At 51.8% G+C, this 20,542-nt stretch overlaps 4 protein-coding genes across 4 annotated transcripts; all 4 read left to right on the top strand.

The window, feature by feature from the left end:
* Window positions 1-1,151: 1,151 nt before the first annotated feature.
* BU24DRAFT_157336 (cinnamoyl-CoA reductase) lies at window positions 1,152-2,610 on the top strand. Its single transcript, XM_033521336.1, has 2 exons — window positions 1,152-1,771; window positions 1,831-2,610. Exons 1-2 carry the CDS (start codon window positions 1,390-1,392, stop codon window positions 2,487-2,489), a joined length of 1,041 nt encoding a protein of 346 aa, XP_033386067.1. The 5' UTR covers window positions 1,152-1,389; the 3' UTR covers window positions 2,490-2,610.
* An 8,775-nt stretch (window positions 2,611-11,385) lies between these two features.
* BU24DRAFT_157242 (uncharacterized protein) lies at window positions 11,386-12,595 on the top strand. Its single transcript, XM_033521335.1, has one exon. The coding sequence runs from the start codon at window positions 11,647-11,649 to the stop codon at window positions 12,259-12,261; it is 615 nt and encodes a 204-aa protein (XP_033386066.1). The 5' UTR covers window positions 11,386-11,646; the 3' UTR covers window positions 12,262-12,595.
* A 1,204-nt stretch (window positions 12,596-13,799) lies between these two features.
* On the top strand, window positions 13,800-15,098 carry BU24DRAFT_389204 (uncharacterized protein; the record flags this gene model as incomplete). The annotated part of the gene is made up of 2 exons (XM_033525034.1): window positions 13,800-14,112; window positions 14,236-15,098. The coding sequence occupies 2 exons, from the start codon at window positions 13,800-13,802 to the stop codon at window positions 15,096-15,098; spliced, it is 1,176 nt and encodes a 391-aa protein (XP_033386065.1).
* A 1,828-nt stretch (window positions 15,099-16,926) lies between these two features.
* On the top strand, window positions 16,927-19,771 carry BU24DRAFT_157107 (Het-C-domain-containing protein). Its single transcript, XM_033521334.1, has 4 exons — window positions 16,927-17,379; window positions 17,443-17,465; window positions 17,546-17,698; window positions 17,749-19,771. The coding sequence occupies exons 1-4, from the start codon at window positions 17,136-17,138 to the stop codon at window positions 19,675-19,677; spliced, it is 2,349 nt and encodes a 782-aa protein (XP_033386064.1). The 5' UTR covers window positions 16,927-17,135; the 3' UTR covers window positions 19,678-19,771.
* Window positions 19,772-20,542: the final 771 nt, after the last annotated feature.

The raw sequence follows: 20,542 nt of genomic DNA, 5'->3' as shown, positions 1-20,542 counted from the left end.
AACGGTCGCACTGTTAGCTATCGGACATCCATGCCATCATCCACGCGAATCCCATGTCCATTCTCTCTGGATTTCGAACCTATGCTACGAGTATAGTAGGGGAAAATGTACAAGGTATATCAAGTGTAGATTGCATAGCTGACTGTTGCCTCCTCTTCTAACTGGGTAAGCTTCTTTAATTTGGGCTTGCAATCTCGATGTGATCGCAAGTGGAGCTGCCACATGGACTATTCCACCAACATCACCCAGAACAGCGTCAAATGCGCCGTCCTGAAGTAATTCATTGATGACCACAACCTCCAAATTTGCTGGGAAAGATTTTGTAGGTTCAGCGTTATGTATCTGCTCTGCTTGCTCTATCCTGCGAACGATAGCACGAACACGATGATTTCGAGAGAAAGCTTCTACAAGAGTGCGGAATCCGACATGTCAAGACACGCCGGTAATCTAGTAAAGCGTTAGCTTTGAATCAATTGTTGAATGTCTCTTGGTCAGACTGGGTGGTGGCGTACGAGAATCAATTCCTTGGGCATTGTAAAATCTGCGTGGAAATTTGTGTATAGCTACATACTTACTCACGGTTGACTATGAACCTTGTATAAGTCTCTGGTATTATAAGTAGGTATCACTGAAAGATTAAAATTGCAACCAAGGGGTCAACTAGTAAACGATCTCACAATAATCCTACTGATTGCTTTATTGAAGTAATGTGCTCGATAATATGAAATTTGAAGTTCGCTCTTGTACGCACTCAGACATGACTATAGACCCTGGACAACACAGGTGCTTGCCCATGTGGTCAAGAAAACAAGTTGTTCCTGCTACGACATAGATCATATATATTTTCAAATATCGCAATCTAGCTGTACCTTTCTTCTCCCAGCCTTCGCCTTGCCCACTCAGCCCACGCATGTTGCGTGCGCAATCAACAGCTCCCGCCGACGTGACAATATCTCGCTCGGAGTCAAGGTTAAGCCGATCGATTCGCGTTTCACACCACACCTTCCACCAACGTGATAAAACTTCCCCCGGAGTCAAGGTCACACCGATCGATTCGCGTTCTGCGCCATAGCTGTTGCCGAGGATGGGAAATCCTTCCTATGTTCACTAATCCACGATTCGCGAGTCCATACCAATTTACGCACACGCTCGCACAGGAGTTTGCCCGATGGGAGGAGTCTCGTGAGCGCAATGGTTGGAGATATGCCCGATTTAGAAGGTATCAATTCCTACCGGGAGGGCGGTGACGATGGAGCAGAAAAGATGAAGAAAGTCTGTATTGTTGGGTTCGCATCTTGCTCGACATTCTCTTGCCCTTTAGCTATTGCGACAATCAACTTCGCAAGACACACCTAACAGCTCTTCAATTGTCTACATCCCAAGATCACCATGTCAACGGCACTTGTCACCGGCGGCTCAGGCTTCATTGGCATGCACGTGGTCAAACTGCTCCTGGAGCATGGCCATAAAGTGCACGCCACGGTGCGCAGCCTGAAGGATCCCAACAAGTGCAAACCACTGCTATCTCTCCAGTCAGTCTACCCAGACAAACTTGTATTGTTCGAGGCGGACCTCATGAAGGATGGCTCCTTCCTCGATGCAATGAAGGGCTGCGACATCGTGTACCATGTTGCCTCCCCTTTCCTGGTTCCCCAGCAGATCAAGGACGGATTGAGGGAGTGTGTGGAGCCAGCCTTGAGTGGAACTCGGAATGTGCTCCAGTCCGTCGACGAGACAAGCAGCGTCACGCGCGTCGTTTTGACATCATCTAGTGCGTCCTTCCCCTTCCTTTTAGAAGTAGTCTTCGCATGTAGCTAATACCCAGTCTAGTCGCCGCCATGTATGGCGACAGCGTCGACATCCTCAAGATGGAAAACAGCACTCTCTCAGAGACACACTGGAACCAGACGAGCTCCGCCACCAACAACCCCTACAGCTACTCCAAAGTAGTCGCAGAACGTCAAGCATGGAAGATGTGCGACGCCCAGACGCGATGGGACCTCGTCGTCATCAACCCGGGCCTCGTCGTGGGCCCTTCGCTGTCGCCCGGATCGGCCTCCGGGTCCCTGTACATGCTCGAGGCCATGTATCAAGGCGATAACAAGATGGGCGCGCCGGAGCTTCACTATCCCGTCGCGGATGTTCGTGATGTTGCTGAGGCGCATGTCAAGGCGGGAGAGAACGTCGATGCGAAGGGTAGATACATCGTTGCGAGCGAGCAGAGCCTCAGCTTGTTGGATATGGCAAACTATGTTCGGCCGGTGCATAGGCAGCCGAAACTCTTGCCTACACGGAATTTGCCTAAGCTGATGGTGTATGCTGCAGGTCCATTCATTGGCGTGTCGATGAAGTGGGTGTCAGGCAACATCGGCATTGGATACAAAGTCGATCACAGTAGGAGCGTCAATGAGTTAGGCGTTGCATACCGTCCGCTGGAGGAGGTTTTTCGGGCTCACTATTTAGCATGGGCTGATAGTAAAAGTATCTAAAGGTACTCCGTAATTCCTTTCATAATGAGCTACTCCCCTGCTTAAACCCTTATAGTTACTCTAATGTCTCTTATAATTTAAAATGTTTGAACATCAATATTACGTTTCAAAGTACTTTTTATTACTAGATTGTAGCTTCTTTTAAAATCTCTTAGATCGGGTAGTAAAATAAATAGTGCTTTGCCCTCCTTGGAAAAAAGGGGAGCGAGTTGCGAATATGCTCGGAAGCGACCCGCGATCTGTCATTGGAGATTTGATAAACGTTTCGCTACCGCACGACTTTGTCTCGAAATTGCCGTCCTAGCAGGATTCACAATTTTCTTTTTGCCTCGGAGCTTATCGTACCCCAGAAGGGGGAAGCATAAATACCAGAAGGAGCTTAATGCCAATACGCACCGTTGGAGTGAAGCGAAACTTTGATTAAATTTGCGATCCGTTACTCGTTCGCCATATTTGGCGCGAAATGTTGGAAGAAGAGGTACATCCACACCAGAAATTCGAAATAAACGGCCCGTCATCGTCTGCCCGCTTCCGTTTTTTTTTAAACTTTCGGGCGAAGTTTGTGGTTGTAATTTGCTGGAGCTATTGAAACAAGAAACTTCCCGCCTCGGAAGCGGGATACGGCAAACGGCGCGGTTAGAGTCTAAAAAACGAGGCGGTCCCTATTCGGAAACCTGCAACGCCAGTGGAGTGTTGTTACGAGTACACACATACAATAACAGCATTATTCTGCTCGGCCTAACAGCGTCCGTCGTATCAATCCGCTGACTCCTACAGATTACGTGTGATACTGCCGCGATTTGTGCGTTTCTCTCCCCCAGCCGCTCCCTAGGCATGAGCTTGCCCTTTTGATAACTTGGCACAGCAGGACGAATGCGAGCTAAAGACTTGTGACGAACGCAACGCCCGCCGCGGTAGCAGCTGAAGCCCCGGCAGCCATCCGCTTACTGGTGTGTTCTCAGCCCATGGAGGAGTGGCGGGGCGGTATGGACGAAGCTTATGGACTTGATTCTATGATACGTTCAAGTCCGAGGCTCTTTACGTGGGGGATATTTCCAACTTCGTTGTACGAGAGAACATCGAGAAAGATATGAAAAACGTGGGAATCATTCATACTCGTTGGATTGATGTTGTTTCCGTTGTTGTCGGCATATTGTGATTCTGGTCAATTCCTCCGAGGCTGCCATTGGATGGTGTCGAGAACAGAAAGAAGAAAAAACAATAATAATGATAGACCGAGGATTGCGACCCATGTTTAGGCACTAATTCCTCCACACCGGTCGATTCCGAGATTCCTCCTAATTCTATTCGTTGTTTTTTACCTTTTAACGGCTGGTGTTGGTGCCCAAAGATAGACAAGGATTAAATTCTCTTATTTTCGCGCATTGTCAACTAGTACTTACGAACTTGGTGTGAATAGAAATATGAACTACCAATCGCATGTCCAGCGGTAGCAACATCACACACTCCCGGTGACATACGCGATTGCGACTTCCGTTGGCGCGAGAAGAACAAGCAATCATGTTTTACTTGCCATGTTTCAGGTACAATCGATCAATATATTCCAGGACACGGTTTCTGAGGTTTGACCCTGTCTCTACGCGTGGATGACCTTTGTTAATGGTCATGTGCTGTGTTTGTGACACGGGATTTATATGGTCGAACAGATCATCGTTATGAACAAAGAGATGATCTACACTGGCATCGCGATCTCTCCGTATGGTGCTGTGAGAAATCCTAGATATGTCTTGTCTCCGACGTCCACTAAAGTGGACAAGGCGTATGGCAAACAACTTCCAGGCCAGGAAGCTTCTACTACCCTGGTAGATCGAGCTCTTAGCAGTATGCCGAGATATGTACCTCGTTGTGCATCTACAATGCTGAGACGAGGAAAGAGCGAGAATGAAAGGAGAAAAAGCTATGGCTGACTGTGGCCCTGGATTGAGCATATATGACATGCGGGAGGTATACAAGCGTCGGAGTCACCAAGCTCATGTTGGCATATCTCTTGAAAGAATGCAATGAATCATCGCTGAGGTTTCCATGAGACTCAACTTGTTTTGCATGAATTCGTGGCTTTTCACAGGGAAGGAGGTTACGTGGTATTGCACGAAGAACTACGTATTGGCTGTTCTCCAATGTGCTCCATGTGCCTCGGAAGCAGTGGCATTTGATTACATCTCGCCCTCGAATCTTCTGATTTCGGGCTGAAACGCGACTGGTGTTTCTTGGTGAATGTGTGGACTTGCTACAGGGTTTGATTTTGCCATCCATGCCTACAGCGCCTTTGCTTTTACTCGGCACCCCGCATTCTACTTCGAGAAGGCAGATCCGGTGGGGGTACTCGGTGATCAAGCCGTTTTCGATTTTGAAGTCCACAAACACGATGGAAACCCCGTATAGCCGAGCGTAGCCGGTCCACGTAGGCAGATAAACGCCGCTGGACGGTGATGGCGTCTCGGTTGGTGACCGGACGAGACGGTGATAAGTCGCAGACTGGGAAGAAACAAAAGAAACCTGTGAGGCGAACGTTGCTTTTTGAATGGAATACTATTCCGCGATCCCACGGGTCCTATGCCCAGCTCCATTTGGAGGTTGGGGCAGTCATGCCTAAATTGTAGTTAGTTAATAGTAGGTAGTCAGTCAAGTGTAGGAAGATTAGAGAAGATTGTTCGAGAGGAGCAAACAAATATGAAACAATGGTTTCACCCTGATGAAGAAATAACGGACGAAGCCACACGCTCAGGCGTTCCTCACTTCGCTTGCCGAGCAATGTGGTCTGTTCTCAAAGATCGGCGGGCGGGCCGAACGCTAACTTCAAGGCTTCCACTGTTCGACGTTGAGGATCCATTCTTTTCTTTTCTGCCTCGAAAAGCAAACGAATGATCGAAAATACAGCTGGAGCTATCGTGATTCGTCACGCGTCGAACTGGATATTGTGGTACGGCAAGTCCCATGCATCCGCACGGGGCATATTGTCTTGACGTGGACTGCAGATTTCTTCTTGTGCATCGGAGTATTCTTTGCTCCCAGGACCAGCACCGTGATGGCGCTGGTTGGTCTCGGGCGGCTGTCACACGAATCCACGCCCGGCATTTGCAACATCGCATGCAGGTTTTGGACGTTAGTGTCCTGGACGGATGTGATGGGCACAGTAGTATGAGCGTGAGCCCGCTCGACCCTCGTCACGTTTGGCCCTTTCTTTCGTGGATCTTTCCATTCGTGAAATCGCGAGGCATGACATACAAGACTGAGTCGCGGCCGATGCACCTACAAAGAACAGTCCTAACTTGATAATGAGTTCCTGGGGCCGGGATGCGCAAATGAACTCAGAAGTCTGTTCAGTCTGTAGATGACCGGGGCAGCTTGGCCGTTTGGGCCATTTTGGCTTAGCCGCCTCGCCTCGCCGCATCAGCCTTCCCGCTCCTCCACCAGAGAGTATCTCCAGTTCGTGTGTGGGCTAGCATCGTACGTGAGTCTGTGTATGTATGTTTCCTTATTGGCAACGCAAGGGGGCGCGGCTGCCTGTGGTCGTACCCGTCGCTATTGACAAGGTGGTGCATGCTGGGGAGAGATGCGACACAGGAAAAGGCATCCGCAGACGGTCAACCATACCAACCCAACTCAGGCTCGAAAAGAGGTCGCAGACGAAAGACATGGGTGCCATGTGCGAAGGCGTTAGAATCGTTGGTCGGGGTGCAGGGACTGCAGCGTTGGACGACGCTCTGACCATGATATGTACAGTACTTGACAATCATTTTACCGCTATGGGCATGCTTTTCTTACTCTTTTCTCGTTTCTCGGAACTGCGCATTCAGGCGAGCGTGGGATTCGTCCTCGTGATTCAGATTGCAGAGCTCGGTTGGAAGAACTGCTGGGGTTTTGTTTACTGAAAGAGAGGCAATCGAGCTTGCGTGAACAAAGGTGGAGGGGACACAGCGAATGGTGGGCAACTCAGCATTAAAGATGGACGCCGTGTGCGCAGGAAATGGAATGAATAGCGCAGCGCAGCCCGTGGCTTGAGTCCAAGCCGTTGCAGGGCATCGCCGCCGTTGAGCAATCATAGCCTATAGGTAGGCAAGCCGCAGAGAGAGAAACGATCGCTGGACGGGGAGCGGGAGAGTCAGGCCACAGGGCTGATGCCATTTCTTTGAAGCGAGCCTTGAGGATTCATGTGGTGCAGACCGGGCGCTGGCCATTTTGAGATCACGACGGGACCACTCATGCCATTGGGTGGGTTCAGTTCCGCTGGATCCACACAGCATTCTGTGCGTGCCGTCCAATAATTAACCAGCTTTCCCTTGAACTAGCAGTGCACTGTACTGTACTGTGACTAGTACTCCGTACAAACAATGCAATAACAATGTGTACGGAGTACCTAGGTACCTAGGTACCCAGGTAGTTGAGGGTTGAAATAGATTGTAATACGGGGAAGCTCTGTTGAACCCTTCCCACTTGGGCATAACGGAGACTGGTGACATGTGAGACGTCCTAGAATGCGAGCCATTTGATACATGGTGTGAGGGTTAATTAGAGATTTCGTGAGGACCGATTTCCGAGCTTGACTAAGGCCCCAGGCTCAAGGTGCACAGCTAGTGGCTTAGTGGTCGGGGCTTGACTATCATTGCGCGATGAATCGACAGGAGCGAGCGAGCGGCGGAGGTTTCTCGCGGGGGGCAGCGGGTTGAATCTGCAGTGCTTCATGCGGCACTAGGGTCAACGGTGGGACGAGCAGTAGGTCGTTGATTTAGTGGACAGATGGCAGTGATGTTCGAGGCTAAGGAGGGGCGAAGAGCGAGGCGAGGGATTTAGATGGAGAGCAGACTCGCAGAGTACGTATGTACATATGTACGCACATACTCCGTACGTACAAAGTAGAGCAGAGAAGTGTGGAGCGAGAGGAGATGAATGGGATATTCCGGATGACTATCCTGGGTAGTCCAAGGTGAGTATGTAGTTAGAGAGGATGTACGTACTCCGTACTCGTAGGTTGGAAGTCGGAAGGTACCTAGGTATAGGTAGTTGACGAGTTAGCTATACGGAGTAAGTACGGAGTACTCTCTCCGCGTACGAGGTAGTTACTTTGTATCGATATCTGGATTCTACACAGTAAGACTTGTTCCGCGTATGGGTGTGTGTGTGTGTGCACTGTGTGTTGGGAACTTGGAAAGGTAGGGAAAAGGAAAGGAAAGGAAAGGGAAGGGGAGGGGAGGGAAGGTGATGGGAGCCGGGGTGGGGGTGGGTAGGCACGGTAGGGTATGTGCTAAGGTGCTACCTACCTAGGTGTGCTCCCGTAGCCTGTAGGCGGGTGGTGGGTGGTGGCACACAATAACGTCCACGCCTACGTACATAATACGTGTTTGCGCCCGAGGACAGCAGATATTACGAGGTAGTACTAGTAAGGATGGGTGAATGAATGAATGAATGGGATGCGGAAGAGCACATACAGACTGCGGAGTGTGTTATTATTGCAGTAAGAAATCCGTGGTAGGTGGAGTATGAATATTCCACAGCGGCGAGGTGAGGCGAGGATAGAGACGGAGATTGTGTTGAGTGATGTATGGCGTGTAGTGTGCGTATGTGTGGGCGTGTGGCGAACGGGGAGGGAAGAAGATGAACAGGATCACAGGACGAGGATGCTTTAATGCACAGTACACAACAGTAATGGTCGTCTATTTGGAGGGGGGTATGAACTGTATGATGCTTGATACTAGATAGTTAGGTTACTTTGGTACCTTAGGTACCTATACAGTATACCTATACCTATACCTATACATATACCTAGGTACCTCTCATAGTAGTCACCCACCTTGTTTCTACTCCCAACTGTTGCTAGGTGTATGGAGTACGAAGGAGGTCTACGGAATACAGTATACCTAGGTAGGTACGGAGTAAATAGATAGATACTTCAGGGGGGGTAGAAGGTCATGGTTAGTAGGGTTATATTTTAAGGCATTGAGTATGAGATACTCCGTATACACTATATTATACCTCCTATACTACACGCTTGATATAGTTCGCAAGGAACAGATGGAAGGATGAAAGAAGGAAGGAACATCTAAATGTGATCTTAAGTGGCAGTAGGAGTAGGAGTAGGTACCAAGGTACGGAGTATCTAGGTAGGTAGTTGGTCAGGGTAGGGCCAATAATGCCTACATCCGCCTGCGGTAGAAGGTGTATGAGCCCAAATTGGGACGGGAATGGGATGGAATTATTGGCCAACCCCATCACAGTCAATCAATCCTGCCATCACATTCATCACATTCATCATCACATTCATCCATCCATCCTTTCATTCGATTAGACATAGGCGTCCGTCTCGTCCCTAGGACAGGAGGGGATGGAACAAACGCAACTTGACCCAACACGCAGCTCGCTACCCGCCCACTGCGGTGCTGCCGCCGCCGCCGCCGCCGCTGCTGGTGGGTGATGGAGCTGATGGTGGTGTTGGTGCTAGAACTAGGTGCTGGAGCTGGCGTCGTCTGCTTCTGCGTCTGCGCTGCGTCTGCGTCTTGCGTCTTGCGTCTTGCGTCTCGTCTGCATCGTTGTGCTGGCTGCAGGTCTACTGCCTAGGTACTGCTGCACGATGCAGACGGGGCCACCCCGGGCGACTCATGTACTCACTGGATGTGTGGTGTATGTGTATGTGTATGTGTTTGTGTGTGTGTGTGCCCTTGTCTTGTGCCCCCTGTGCCCTTGTCCTTTGATGTGCCTTGCAAGAAAGTCGTTCGTTGTTACAAGGGGACCCTGGGACGGCCGCGAATGGGCCAAATTGTACAGTTTCCAGTTGCAGTTCCAGCTCCAGTCCCAGTACAGTTCCAGTAGTTACAGTATTAGTCCAGTAGCAACAGTAGTTTAGGTGCGTAGATAGGATGGGATAGGATAGGGCAGGTACCTAGCCTAGGTAATAGTTAGAGTTGTTACAGTACATGTCCTTGCTCGACTGCTCTCCCGCACCGGAGCCAAACGGCTGTACTGACCTTGCCCTGTCCTTTCTTCCTATCCTGTCCTATCCTGTCCTGTCTCTGTCCTCTCTTTTTCCTTCCTGTCCCTTTCCTTGTAGGCTGTCCTGTCTTGTGCAAGTCTCGTCGCACATCAACGTTACAAACGCCGGCAGTAATCTAAACAACTTCAGACGCACAGCTCCCGTCAACTTGGTGCCCTTGCCCTACTACATAGTCATACAGTGCTACTAACTACTGGTACTCTCTACCCTCTACCCTCTACTCTGGCTCTGGCTCGACTCTGGCCCTGGGTCTTCTTTTCTCCTCTCCTCTAATCTTCTTCTTCTCCTCTCTCTCCTCTTTCTTTCCTTCCTCTATATTCTGTACTCCGTACTCCATCCTCTTCTAATTGTGCTGCCATGCTTGTATAAAAACGCCCTCCCCCCCACGGCTCTTGCTCCCTTTCGGATTGACTCCCTGACTCCCTGACCTTCTGTCATATTTCTTCTACTGTACTGTACAGTACCTACCTGAGTACTTACTCTATCATCTATCCGCCCTCCATCATCTGCCCACTTGACGACGGCCCACTCTACGCCATTCCTCTGCTACACTGGCACATGTACATGTAGCATTGCTGCTGTTGCCATCGTCTTCTTCTTTGTTGTTGTTACTGCTGCCAGCACCGCTGCTGCATATCCCCTCCTGGCTCCATACCTCACTGCTGCCAGACGACGACCACCACCACCACAGATAACCCTGTCCTAAGCTACGACATTACCACCACCACACACATATAAGTCGAGTACCTGGTGGAGTTCAATTGCACTCTCCTGAACGAAATCACTCTGCTTCGGTCTCTGTGTCACCCTTCCACCATCAAACCACCGACAGTTCCGCCATAGCTCCCCGGCGCGCCACTTTTCCAAATACTCTCTAACCTCCGCATCCACCTCCGTCTGCTCATTCACAGGCTCGTGCTCCTGCTCGTGCTCCTACTTCTGCTCGTGCACGTCCTCGAACTCGTATCCATCGCCCTTGAGCCTCATTTCATCTTCTTGACTTTGAGAGAAGATATATCGGAGTTACTTTCCCCCTCCCTCCAGGGAAAAAAAACCACCTATTTTGGACCACCGAGCCCAGACCGCATAATTTCCGTACTCCGGCCGGTGCTTCATCGAGTTCCATCAATTATCAGGCAAAAAGTAGAAAAAGGGTCCCAGGTCCCGAAGGTCACAAGTCGCCAGTCACAAGTCTCTGGTCGCAACCTTGGAAGTCACGAGTCGCAAGTCGCAAACGCTGGGAAGGTCTCGAAGCTCCCACACATCCCTCAGGTCCAAGCCAAAGGGCAAACAAAGCTATCCCACCACCCAAGCTCCGCCGCTCATCCAATCAGCTCCCCCAATCCACACCCCGCCTCTCCCGCACCCGCCAAACCCAAAAGTCTCTCCGTTTCGCCGTTTCCCTTTTCTCAAAAGGAAACGAAGGCTCCATCTTCCTCTACTTGATCTCTCAACGGTCGAATCCTCCATACCTCTTCGCTTCAATCGTACAACATGTGCACAAGAGTGGTACACTCCTACAGCTGCGGCCATCAGGTCACAGAGAAGGCACCATGCGCCCGCTCGAGAAATTCCCATTGCAACGATGACAAAGTCAAAAACGTGAAGCACGACGAGAAGTGTGATCATTGTGATCCTTGACAGGTACCCGCTCCCCCTCCACTGCCTCACGCGCCTACTACGTGCCCGTCACACATACACAGTACAAGGTCTGACAAACCCCATCACAGCGTGTCACCACATACTTTACCCGGACGACACTTAATGATGGCCGGTGGCACATATACGCGGGTGTCAACCCTCGGATCCGGAGGCGCTTTCGCCGCCAGCGGTTTCGCCGGCAAGGAAACCCACATTTCCACAGCCTCCAAAACATTCTAATCGTGCGGTAACGGGAGCGACCGTCGCAACAGATCGATCATTTTATCTCCCACCCAAGGATGCATTTTTTTCACGGCGTCACGGATGAAAAGCAATAGGCGTTGAACAGGGGCATTGGGAACTCCACAAGGATCATTGTGAGTGTGGCGTTTGAACCCAGGCTGGTCTTGCATTGCCCTTCTTCAACTTGTATTCAGTGCGGCTTTCTATTACTCGTCTCTTTCTAATCGGGGGTTTTTCCTTTCCCGTGGTCGCGCCATCGCGCCGCTCATGCAAACAGCACATGGTGCGGGCGAAATAGGTGTTACTCATGATTTGTTTCTCATTACTTTCATATCTATTTCCGGTTTCCTCTCTTTCGCGATATCTATTCCTAGGATGTCCGTGGCGCGCCAAGGCGGGGGAGCGGGGAGGAAGCGCAGTCAGACAGAAAAGCGAATTCAATTAATGCATGAGCGCCTCAGACAGCGTCCAGAAGGGACGTGTTTGTTCTGTATTGGCATATCTTTTCTACCACCACCAGCCTTCTCTAACCATTGTGCGAACGCGGGATCCCATTCAAACAGCCTGTGGGCCAATCATCAGCCGGTGATCTGCCGAGAGCGACGAATTAAAGCCGCAGCTGCAACACCGTTTTTCGCCAATCGTGTCGAGACGCCAATTGCGTCCGGCGAAAGAGAAAACAGCTGGAATAAATGGTACACGGAGCTTCACTCGATGCGGAGAGACGAAACACTTCGAAGGCAACCCTGCAAGTCACCTGCTCGCCCCAGCAGCGTCCTTCTCCCTCGATATTGCCCACAATCCCCCATTATTGCATGCGTCGTACTTGGGTCCAGGGAGGTGCGGTCGTGGACCAGATTGGTGTCAAGAGGCCAGATGTGATAGGGTGTGATAAGTGCAGTCGGATCATAGTACTTGCTGTCATGCAGAATCGCGCAGCAAGGTCCACAGCCTTTTCTTCTCTCAACCCGGGAACGACGAGCAATACAGTCAGACGGGCGAGCATCAACCCCCAGCGATCCTCCCGCTCTGCTAGGGGTCGGCCCGTTGACCACGCAGAAATCGCGCCCGGCCAGACATCTCTTGCCGACGGGATTATGAGGACAGCGAGATGCATGAGTTGAATGGGACAACGAGCTGCGATCCATCAACACTGGCTAGGCAACACTCCCGGAACCTCATGTGACAGTGATGCGGCGAGTTAAGCCTCTACGAGTATATGCTGTAGGCGTGATCTTCATATAGCCGACCCGAATATGTTATATTTGACTTGATATACCCAAGGTGCCTCGTTCGGACATGGGAATTGCCCAGCCGTCGTCTTCCAGAAGCACCTCCACCCGGCCAACGCGGGGTTGAATGAAGAGAACGGTGAGCTCTACAGGAACAATATCGCAGGCACCGTAGCCTGAAGTTCTGCGCCGCTCTTTCATGCGGCGTATGTACCAGGAGCGGAGTTTGCTCCAGGCCGAGATATCAATGCTCATGGGAGCCCTTGCTCTACGCTACGTCTTGTATGCCCGGCCGTTGGCCCGCTGGTCGATTAATCTACTTTCCCTACAGACCATGCAGCTTGCGTTCATCGCCGTTGCCGCCTACTAGTCATTGCGACTGCGCCCACGTCTCTCACTCGCCTGATACTCTCCTTCCCTGGACCACTTTGTCCGTCACGCAATCCGCCTTGCGACCACTGAGCCAGCAAAGATGTCGGACGGCATGCGCGTGCATCGACAGCCGAGCATGTGCTGCGTTGCTATGCGGCTCTGCACCGGTTACACTCTATATAGCTTTCTCGAGATTCTGCACATATATCCACACCTAGGAACTTGCTCATAGATATGCAAGCTTTGATAAGAAGAGGGGAAAGCCATCCGGAGCTCACACCGTCTTGAAGTGCTTGCGTCTTCCGTTGGTCAGTCCTGCCTAGATGTCTGGCATTCTCTATCTGCAGTTAGTGAAGTGGAAAAAAGGCCAGGAGATAGGAAAGAGGGCAGGGTTGGTTGGCAAGGCTGTTTAAGGTACGGAAGGAAGGTGTAACAACAGGCTAGGGTTCGCGGGTTGAGCGTGCTATGTTGAGATGATCACAATTACCATGGTGTGGTGATGGTCGTGTAATGACGCCCACTACTGGTCGGACATTCGAGGCGTCTTTTTACTACGACTCAACATTCGGTTCGCCAGAGTGATTGTGGTTATGGTGATGTTGGCGATTTGGTAGGCGTGGCAGGGTTGAGGTGACGAGTGATGGGTGGTGACGGGTGGCTTGCCTGGCCCTAATCAAGTTTAGGGCTGGACGATGTGCTAGGGCTGGCAGGGCCTGAGCACATCACATTGGTTACGTGAAGAGCTCTATATTCCTCCATAACGTACCCTCCGTTTTAACCACCCCGCTACTCTGTACACGCCGTGTCTTAATAACGATGTCTATCGATATCAGCTGGGACACGCTTGTCGGCGGCGCAGATGGGATCGCCCGTGCAGAGTCCATTCGCGCCTTTATCCACGACAGATTTCAACAGGTGACGCTGCCGCGTTTCATCCGTTCTGTGCGCGTCCATTCGTTCGACTTTGGGAGCGTGCCGCCAGAAATAGAGATCAAGGATATCTGCGACCCGCTGCCAGATTTTTACGAGGAGGATGAAGATTATCCAGATGAGCATGAAGGCGGCAGCGAGACCTCTGCCGACCAACCCGACCCTACAGACCCCGCCTCACGCACAGCAAAAGAGCGCCGTGCCAGAGAGGCCGAAAAACACCCGTCCAATGTAGATATCAACTCGTCAAGTCAATCACGCTTGGCACCACCATACGGAAATGCCAGAGTACCTGGACTCCGAACTACGTTGGCACCAACAGATCCCCTCGGCAGCCCATTCCTGGCCCGGGCCTCTACACCTGGCATTCCTGGAGGCACTTCGAACATCAATTACTTTCATCTTCCCTTGGGAGCGGGACTCTCTGGTGCCACGACGCCGCTCGCTGCCGTGGCTGGAGCACAGCTTCAGGGCTGGCCTGATTATCCGTATGGCCGACCAACGACCCCAACGGAGATGCGCCTACGAAATGCTGCCTCTTTCGGCTCCTTGACACTGACACCACAGTCGAATCCTGATCCCAGCACTCGCCCATCGTCTCAACATGAGCTTGATGCCGGAACCAGTAATCCTATCTCCGATTCTGTACGCGCTCCCTCAGAGGCAGGATACGACCGTACGACATCTGCGTCTCCGCCCCGCATGCGCGAGAAGAGTCCCGAGGACATTCAGGTTGTGGCACATGTGCAGTATTCTGGAGACGTCAAAATCTCGCTTACCGCTGAAATACTTCTCGACTATCCCATGCCAAGTTTCGTGGGCATTCCTCTGAAGCTCAACATCACCGGCCTAACCTTTGATGGAGTTGCGATCCTGGCCTACATCAAGAAGCGTGCTCATTTCTGTTTCCTATCCCCCGAGGATGCAGATGCACTAGTCGGCGGTGACACTAGCCTAGAGTCGCTCCAGTCGGACGCGAAGTTACAGGACAATCAAGCTGGGCGCCGACTACGTATTGGTGGACTCCTAGAGAACATCAAGGTGGAAAGCGAGATCGGTGAGAAGGGAAGTGGGAAGCAAGTACTCAAGAATGTGGGCAAGGTCGAGTCGTTTATTTTGGAACAAGTCAGGCGCATTTTTGAGGAGGAATTTGTATACCCTAGTTTCTGGACGTTCCTTGTTTGAAGTGGTCGCCATCAACTGCGTATGCCATCGTTGACGAAGAACGATAAAGTTTCCCTCTTAAGCGGCCTGTCGTGTTGCTAGCAAGAGTTTCCACGACACCCGTCACCTGTAGACTCGCTGTGTCATGATTGAAGCTGGCGGAGTCGCACAAAGCTGCAAGAGAAGGAAATAGGAAATGCACTTGGGCAGCTTGCAGATGTCAAAAAAATTTGTACCCGCACTAGAGCGTGTACACCTCTGTCAGATGCAAGTAGGCGTGGATCTGCTTGGCACTGTCGTTGCTCTTTTGAAAAGTCGTACAACGTCGAATTTCTCCACTCTCTTACTGGAGTCACGTTGCAGCGCAGCGCGGGCGTGCCACGACAGCTGATTCTCATTGCGGCAAGTTCTCCCCTATCCATACAACAGTTGTACACGAAACGTGGACTGGCGCTCTCTATTCCAGCCGCGGCCGCGTGCAGAAACGAAGAGTGACAAGGTTTTTGACAGGTCTATAGTTAGGGTTGTCTGTTACCATCACTGTTACTGACAGCGGGATCAGGCCATGTCTGCGCACTCTGTTCACGTACACAACCGATGCGGCCATTATCTAGGCCTGTCCCCGTACGACCGCGACCGCGAAATTTTCCCATGTCGCCATTAAGTGGACGAAATATAGGATGCGTTGACAGGGCGGCTCACAATTTCGACTCATCGGTTGTGCTCCTCACCTAATGTGCATTGCTTGATCATCGTTTGGATGGTATCATGCGCTGCAGCCTTTCCCTTCAAACTTTCTCTTTTCGGTCATGACGCGTCCTGCCCGGTCGATCCCGCGATCCCCCATTTCCCATCTTTGTGGTTCTGCGGGTTGCGGCCTCCCTTACTGCCGGCTCAGGACAGCTCCCTCGCAGGACACAAGACGGCGTACTGACACCTCTCTTATACCAGACAAGCGGGACTGCATTATCACAGGCTGCCCGAGAAGGCCACTCGCAACAGGCCATGTAACGCTGCGACTCCTTTCGTGAGGCTGCAGATGGGCTCTCTTGCCTCCTCGGCGAGCGGCATCGGATATTGATTGCGGGTGCATCGAAATGAAAAAAATTGATTTCGTTGGGGAATGCCCAAAAATGGTCTATCCATCAGACGAGGGGGGGTTTCATAAATCACCAGGCAAAAATAACTAAAATAGACAAAAAGGGTGCAAGAACTTGCTCAATCTTGGGGAGGGACCGCCCCTCTTCAATCTTCAAGGCTATTTTGGACGGCTATCTAGTCTAATGGCCGTTCCTTTATTATCACATATAGGGCCTGGGGGTTATAAATCATGGATACCACTTGGCGAGGCGGTTCCTATCTATCTTGCATCTAACAGTGCGTCTACCTGGATATTGTGCCTTTTAATCGAAAAGACAATCCCACCACTAGGCCTCGTACGATAAGGAAATGGGCGTCTAGTGGACCGTAGATACGGATGGTCTTCTATCGAGCCCTTGAACGGATGCAAGATTGCTTGCAGAGAGGCTTCACTATGTTGCACGTGACCACAATTTGTGTCCGAGTAGTCACTGATCATTGAGAGAGATGCGCTAGTTCTAGAACCAACGCCCCAAACAAAGCGGCTAATAGACAATGCTTATTGTTATTGTTCGTGTCAGTCCCCTTCGTGATCTATAGTAGACATTGGCGTACGATAACAGTGCTCATCGATTTCTGGCGTCAAGTCAAGCAATGATTCTCGGTCGATCACCCTCGCTCGCTTCTCTCGTCGTCAGCCACCTCCAGCGCCACAACCAGTGACCCCTCACTATGTCATTATCTTGGCAAGGTCACGTTGCTGCCCCTCAGCTGTGGGGACGCGAAAGCAACTTGAAACCGGTCTATGGCTGCACCCTGAAAAGTCAACAACCTCTCTTCCAACAACAGCTTCCTTACGGCTTACTTGCACCCTTTCACCAGTGCTGTATTGCTTCATCTCACCTCCATCACAACCAACCAACCTACACTCACTCGTACACATTCACTTCTACTCTTGGATAGTGTGCAGCAACCATTATGCCTCCTCCCAAGCTCCCTATCAGCTCCATTCTCTTACCATGTCTGGTGCTCCTGATCTTCTGGGCACGCCCGACCGCCGCCTTCGGTGCCGGCAACATCGCCTCGCTGTCGAAGATTGAGGGCCAGAACTGGCGCCATGGAGATATCGAGGATACCCTGCTCAACCTGCTCATGTCCGTCCGCTCCAACAAGAAGTTCAGCAAGATGGACGTCAAGCGTGTTTACTTTGGCAATTGGCTTCGTAAGTTATACATCTACGCTCGGTGCTTCACTTGAGGAGATGAATGCTGACAATCCCGGATAGGTGACTATTCGCAAGCTGTCGATGTACGTTAGAATTCAATGTCAGCTCTTGATCATAGAGCTCCGCTACAATGAGAATCCAAATGCTGACCATGATGCAATAGGTCGGTACCGTGAAGATGGTATCTGCTGAGGCTATCCGCATCCTCATCTGGATTCTTGGATTCCTCAGCTTCGGATACGGAACTGGCGAGTTCGAGGTCACCACAGAGAGGCTTGGCTGCTACAGGCCCGAGGAACATATCGATAACCCCAAGGTGAGATTGATATAGGGCATGAAGAAATGGACACAGGCTGATTAGGAAAGGACTATGCCGATAATATCGACGCACGTCAGTACGACCGTCGTCTCCGTGGCCCCATCGACGAGAGGCGCGAACTCAGTGTTGATGAGCGAACCGGCCTGAAGAACTATATCGCGTCCGAGGACTTGGGTATCATGACCTCGGCAAGCATGGTCCGAGATTTGTTCCGCCGTTGCATAGACCTTGGACGCCGATCCCAGGGACGCGGAAGAGACTTCTACGAAGCACTTCGACTTCTCGGAACCGCCTGCCATTGTCTTGAGGATTACTCTGCCCACTCCAATTATGTCGAGCTTGCTTTGATCGAACTCGGTGAGCGCGACGTGTTCCCTCACGTCGGCCGCAGCGCCCAATTTCGAGTCCAGGGTGCCAGGGATTCCGTCTACCCAATTGTCACTGGAACCTTTGGAGGAGTCGACTTCCTTCACAGTGTCATGGGTGAATTCAACGACAAGGCCACCCAGTCTGAGCTTCAGGAACTGGAGGGTGCCATCTCGGATGCCGATAGGAAGAAGAACAAGAGCAAGATCAAGGACTTGCTCAGCCAGCTTCCCGACGGAATCTTTGGTGGCAAGGACCAAGCAGGCAAGGCCGACGAATTGGAGAACAACGCCAACGCTGCAGCCATGGGCAATATGCACATATCTCCTAAGGAGCCAGAGGCCTTTACCCAGCAGATGCAAGAGCTCGTCAAGCAGATCTACCCCATCATGGAATTCCACGACGATATCATGCAGTCCATCTCCGCATTCATCGAGAAGATCCCCATCCTCCCCGAGCTTATTGAGCAGGTCCAGGAGCAGGTTACCGTATTCGTCTTCAGTCTTTTGGCTCCATACATCTTGCCCATCATCGATCAAGTCAAGGCGGAGCTCGAGACCGGTTCTTCCGAGGTCATCTCCAGCTCTCGCGACAAGCAGCACGTTGTTTTCAACGACGATTACTCCACCGACCCTACTCACAGCATGTTGTCCAAGGATCATTTCAGCAACGTCCTAAACGAGCCCGCTGGCCGCATCGCTTCTGAGGTCTTGAAGTGGGTCGTGCCACAGATCGTGCAGTGCTGGGACGACGACCGAGTCGATGCTGAGCGTACCATTCAGCGTATCGTGCAGGGTGTGTTCCACCACCCGGCATTGTACAGATATGGCGACGATGGCGCTGCCGATGGCCGTGCCCTTATGTTCCGCACCGTTGAGAACTGGTGGCGCGAACAGGGCTCGCGTGGCCAGAGTGAATTGCGTGAGAAGCTTAGCCGCAGCGGAGTCCAACAGGGCCGTAACCACAAGCCCGGAGTGCACGACAAGGGCCACGGCTGCGGAAAGCCCATCGGCATGGCCAACGACTTCGGCGGTTCGTCTGGCGGAAGCAAGAAGGGTGGCGACCAGGCCTTCCAGGAGATCGGTGGACATGCAGGAAAGCTTGCCAGTGAGGCGGTCGGAGGTGGTGCTCTCGGTGGCATCGTTGGCGGTCTCGTTGGCGGCATTGGAGGAAGTCTCCTCGGTGGAGCCTTCGGTGAAGACGAGAAGAAGAGCAAGAAGAGCGAGAGCTACGGCGATGATGGCTCGTACTCGCAATCTTACTCCGAAAAAGGCCACCACAAGAAGAAGTCCCGCGATGACTCCGAACGATATGGCCAAGCAGAGTACACCCAGACGCAATACCCTGGTGGTGGACGCCGTGAGGAGTTCTCTCGCTACGAACAGGACGAGCGCGGTGGCAAGTATGGCTACCAGCAGAAGGTCGAGACAACCAGCTATGGCGGATCCGGCAGTTACGAGCGCCACGAAGAGCGTCGCGTTGAAAGCGGCAATCGATGGCAGGAAGAGGACCGCCGAGAAGGCGTCGATGACAGTGGCCAGTACTATTCTCACAAGAAGGAGTATACCATCTCACGTCCAAATCCCTGTGTAGTGATAGCTAACAAGTGAACAGGAAGCATGGCAAGAAAGACAAATACAGCCGTAACTCTGAGGATGAATCGGGAGGAGACTCCGGAGAAGATGACTACGAGAAGCGTCGCAAGAAGGAGCAGAAGAAACGGGAGAAGGAAGAGAAGAAGAGGCGCGAGAGGCGTGATAACGATGGCGACTCCGACGAAGACAAGTACAAGCGACGATCATCCGATGAGCACAAACGCCAATCCCACCACTCCAGCAGCCACCAGGAGTATGGCCAGGAAAGAAGATACGGAGAGCAGGAGTCGGGCTACGGCCAGGAGAGGCGATATGGAGAGCAAGAATCGAGCTACGGCGGACGCCAGGAGACCTCCAGCTATGGCGGCGGTTATCAGAATGAGTCCTCCGGATATGGAGGAGGCCATAGCCAACGCCAGGAGTACGGAGGCGGATACCAGCAGCAGGAGTCTAGCTACGGTGGACGTCAAGAGTACGGTGGAGGCTACGGAGGCGGACACCAGCAGCAGGAATCGAGCTATGGCGGACGTCAGGAGAGCTCTGGCTACGGCGGTGATTCCTACGGCTCTGGTGGCGGATATGGAGGTGGACGCCGGGACGAGGGCGAATACGGCCGCAGGGACGAGGATGAATACGGCAGACGTCAAGAGTACGGCGGAGGCTACGGTGGAGGAGGCTACAGCGGTGGCGGTAACGATGAGTATGGCGGGAGGAGGTATGGTTAAGTGGGTATCAAGATCGAATTCTTGATTTTCCCCACATAGTATGTACACTGCTGAGCACCTTGGTGGTTCTCCTAGGCCCTCCTAGCAACGGCCGACTCTTTCCTTTGACCTGATGGGTTCGTTATCAATAGAATGGATATGTCTCTCAATGATGG

The sequence above is a fragment of the Aaosphaeria arxii genome, assembly GCF_010015735.1.
Source record: "Aaosphaeria arxii CBS 175.79 unplaced genomic scaffold BU24scaffold_3, whole genome shotgun sequence".
In the NCBI taxonomy this organism is placed as follows: Eukaryota; Fungi; Ascomycota; class Dothideomycetes; order Pleosporales; genus Aaosphaeria; species Aaosphaeria arxii.
This window is presented reverse-complemented; position numbering and strand designations above follow the sequence as displayed.

Coding starts and splice junctions, on each gene's coding strand:
- BU24DRAFT_157242 (XM_033521335.1), top strand. CDS start 11,647: ATGCAAACAGCACATGGTGCGGGCGAAATAGGTGTTACTCATGATTTG.
- BU24DRAFT_157336 (XM_033521336.1), top strand. CDS start 1,390: ATGTCAACGGCACTTGTCACCGGCGGCTCAGGCTTCATTGGCATGCAC. Junction 1,772..1,830: donor CGTCGTTTTGACATCATCTA/GTGCGTCCTTCC, acceptor TACCCAGTCTAG/TCGCCGCCATGTATGGCGAC.
- BU24DRAFT_157107 (XM_033521334.1), top strand. CDS start 17,136: ATGCCTCCTCCCAAGCTCCCTATCAGCTCCATTCTCTTACCATGTCTG. Junction 17,466..17,545: donor ACTATTCGCAAGCTGTCGAT/GTACGTTAGAAT, acceptor ATGATGCAATAG/GTCGGTACCGTGAAGATGGT. Junction 17,699..17,748: donor AACATATCGATAACCCCAAG/GTGAGATTGATA, acceptor TGATTAGGAAAG/GACTATGCCGATAATATCGA.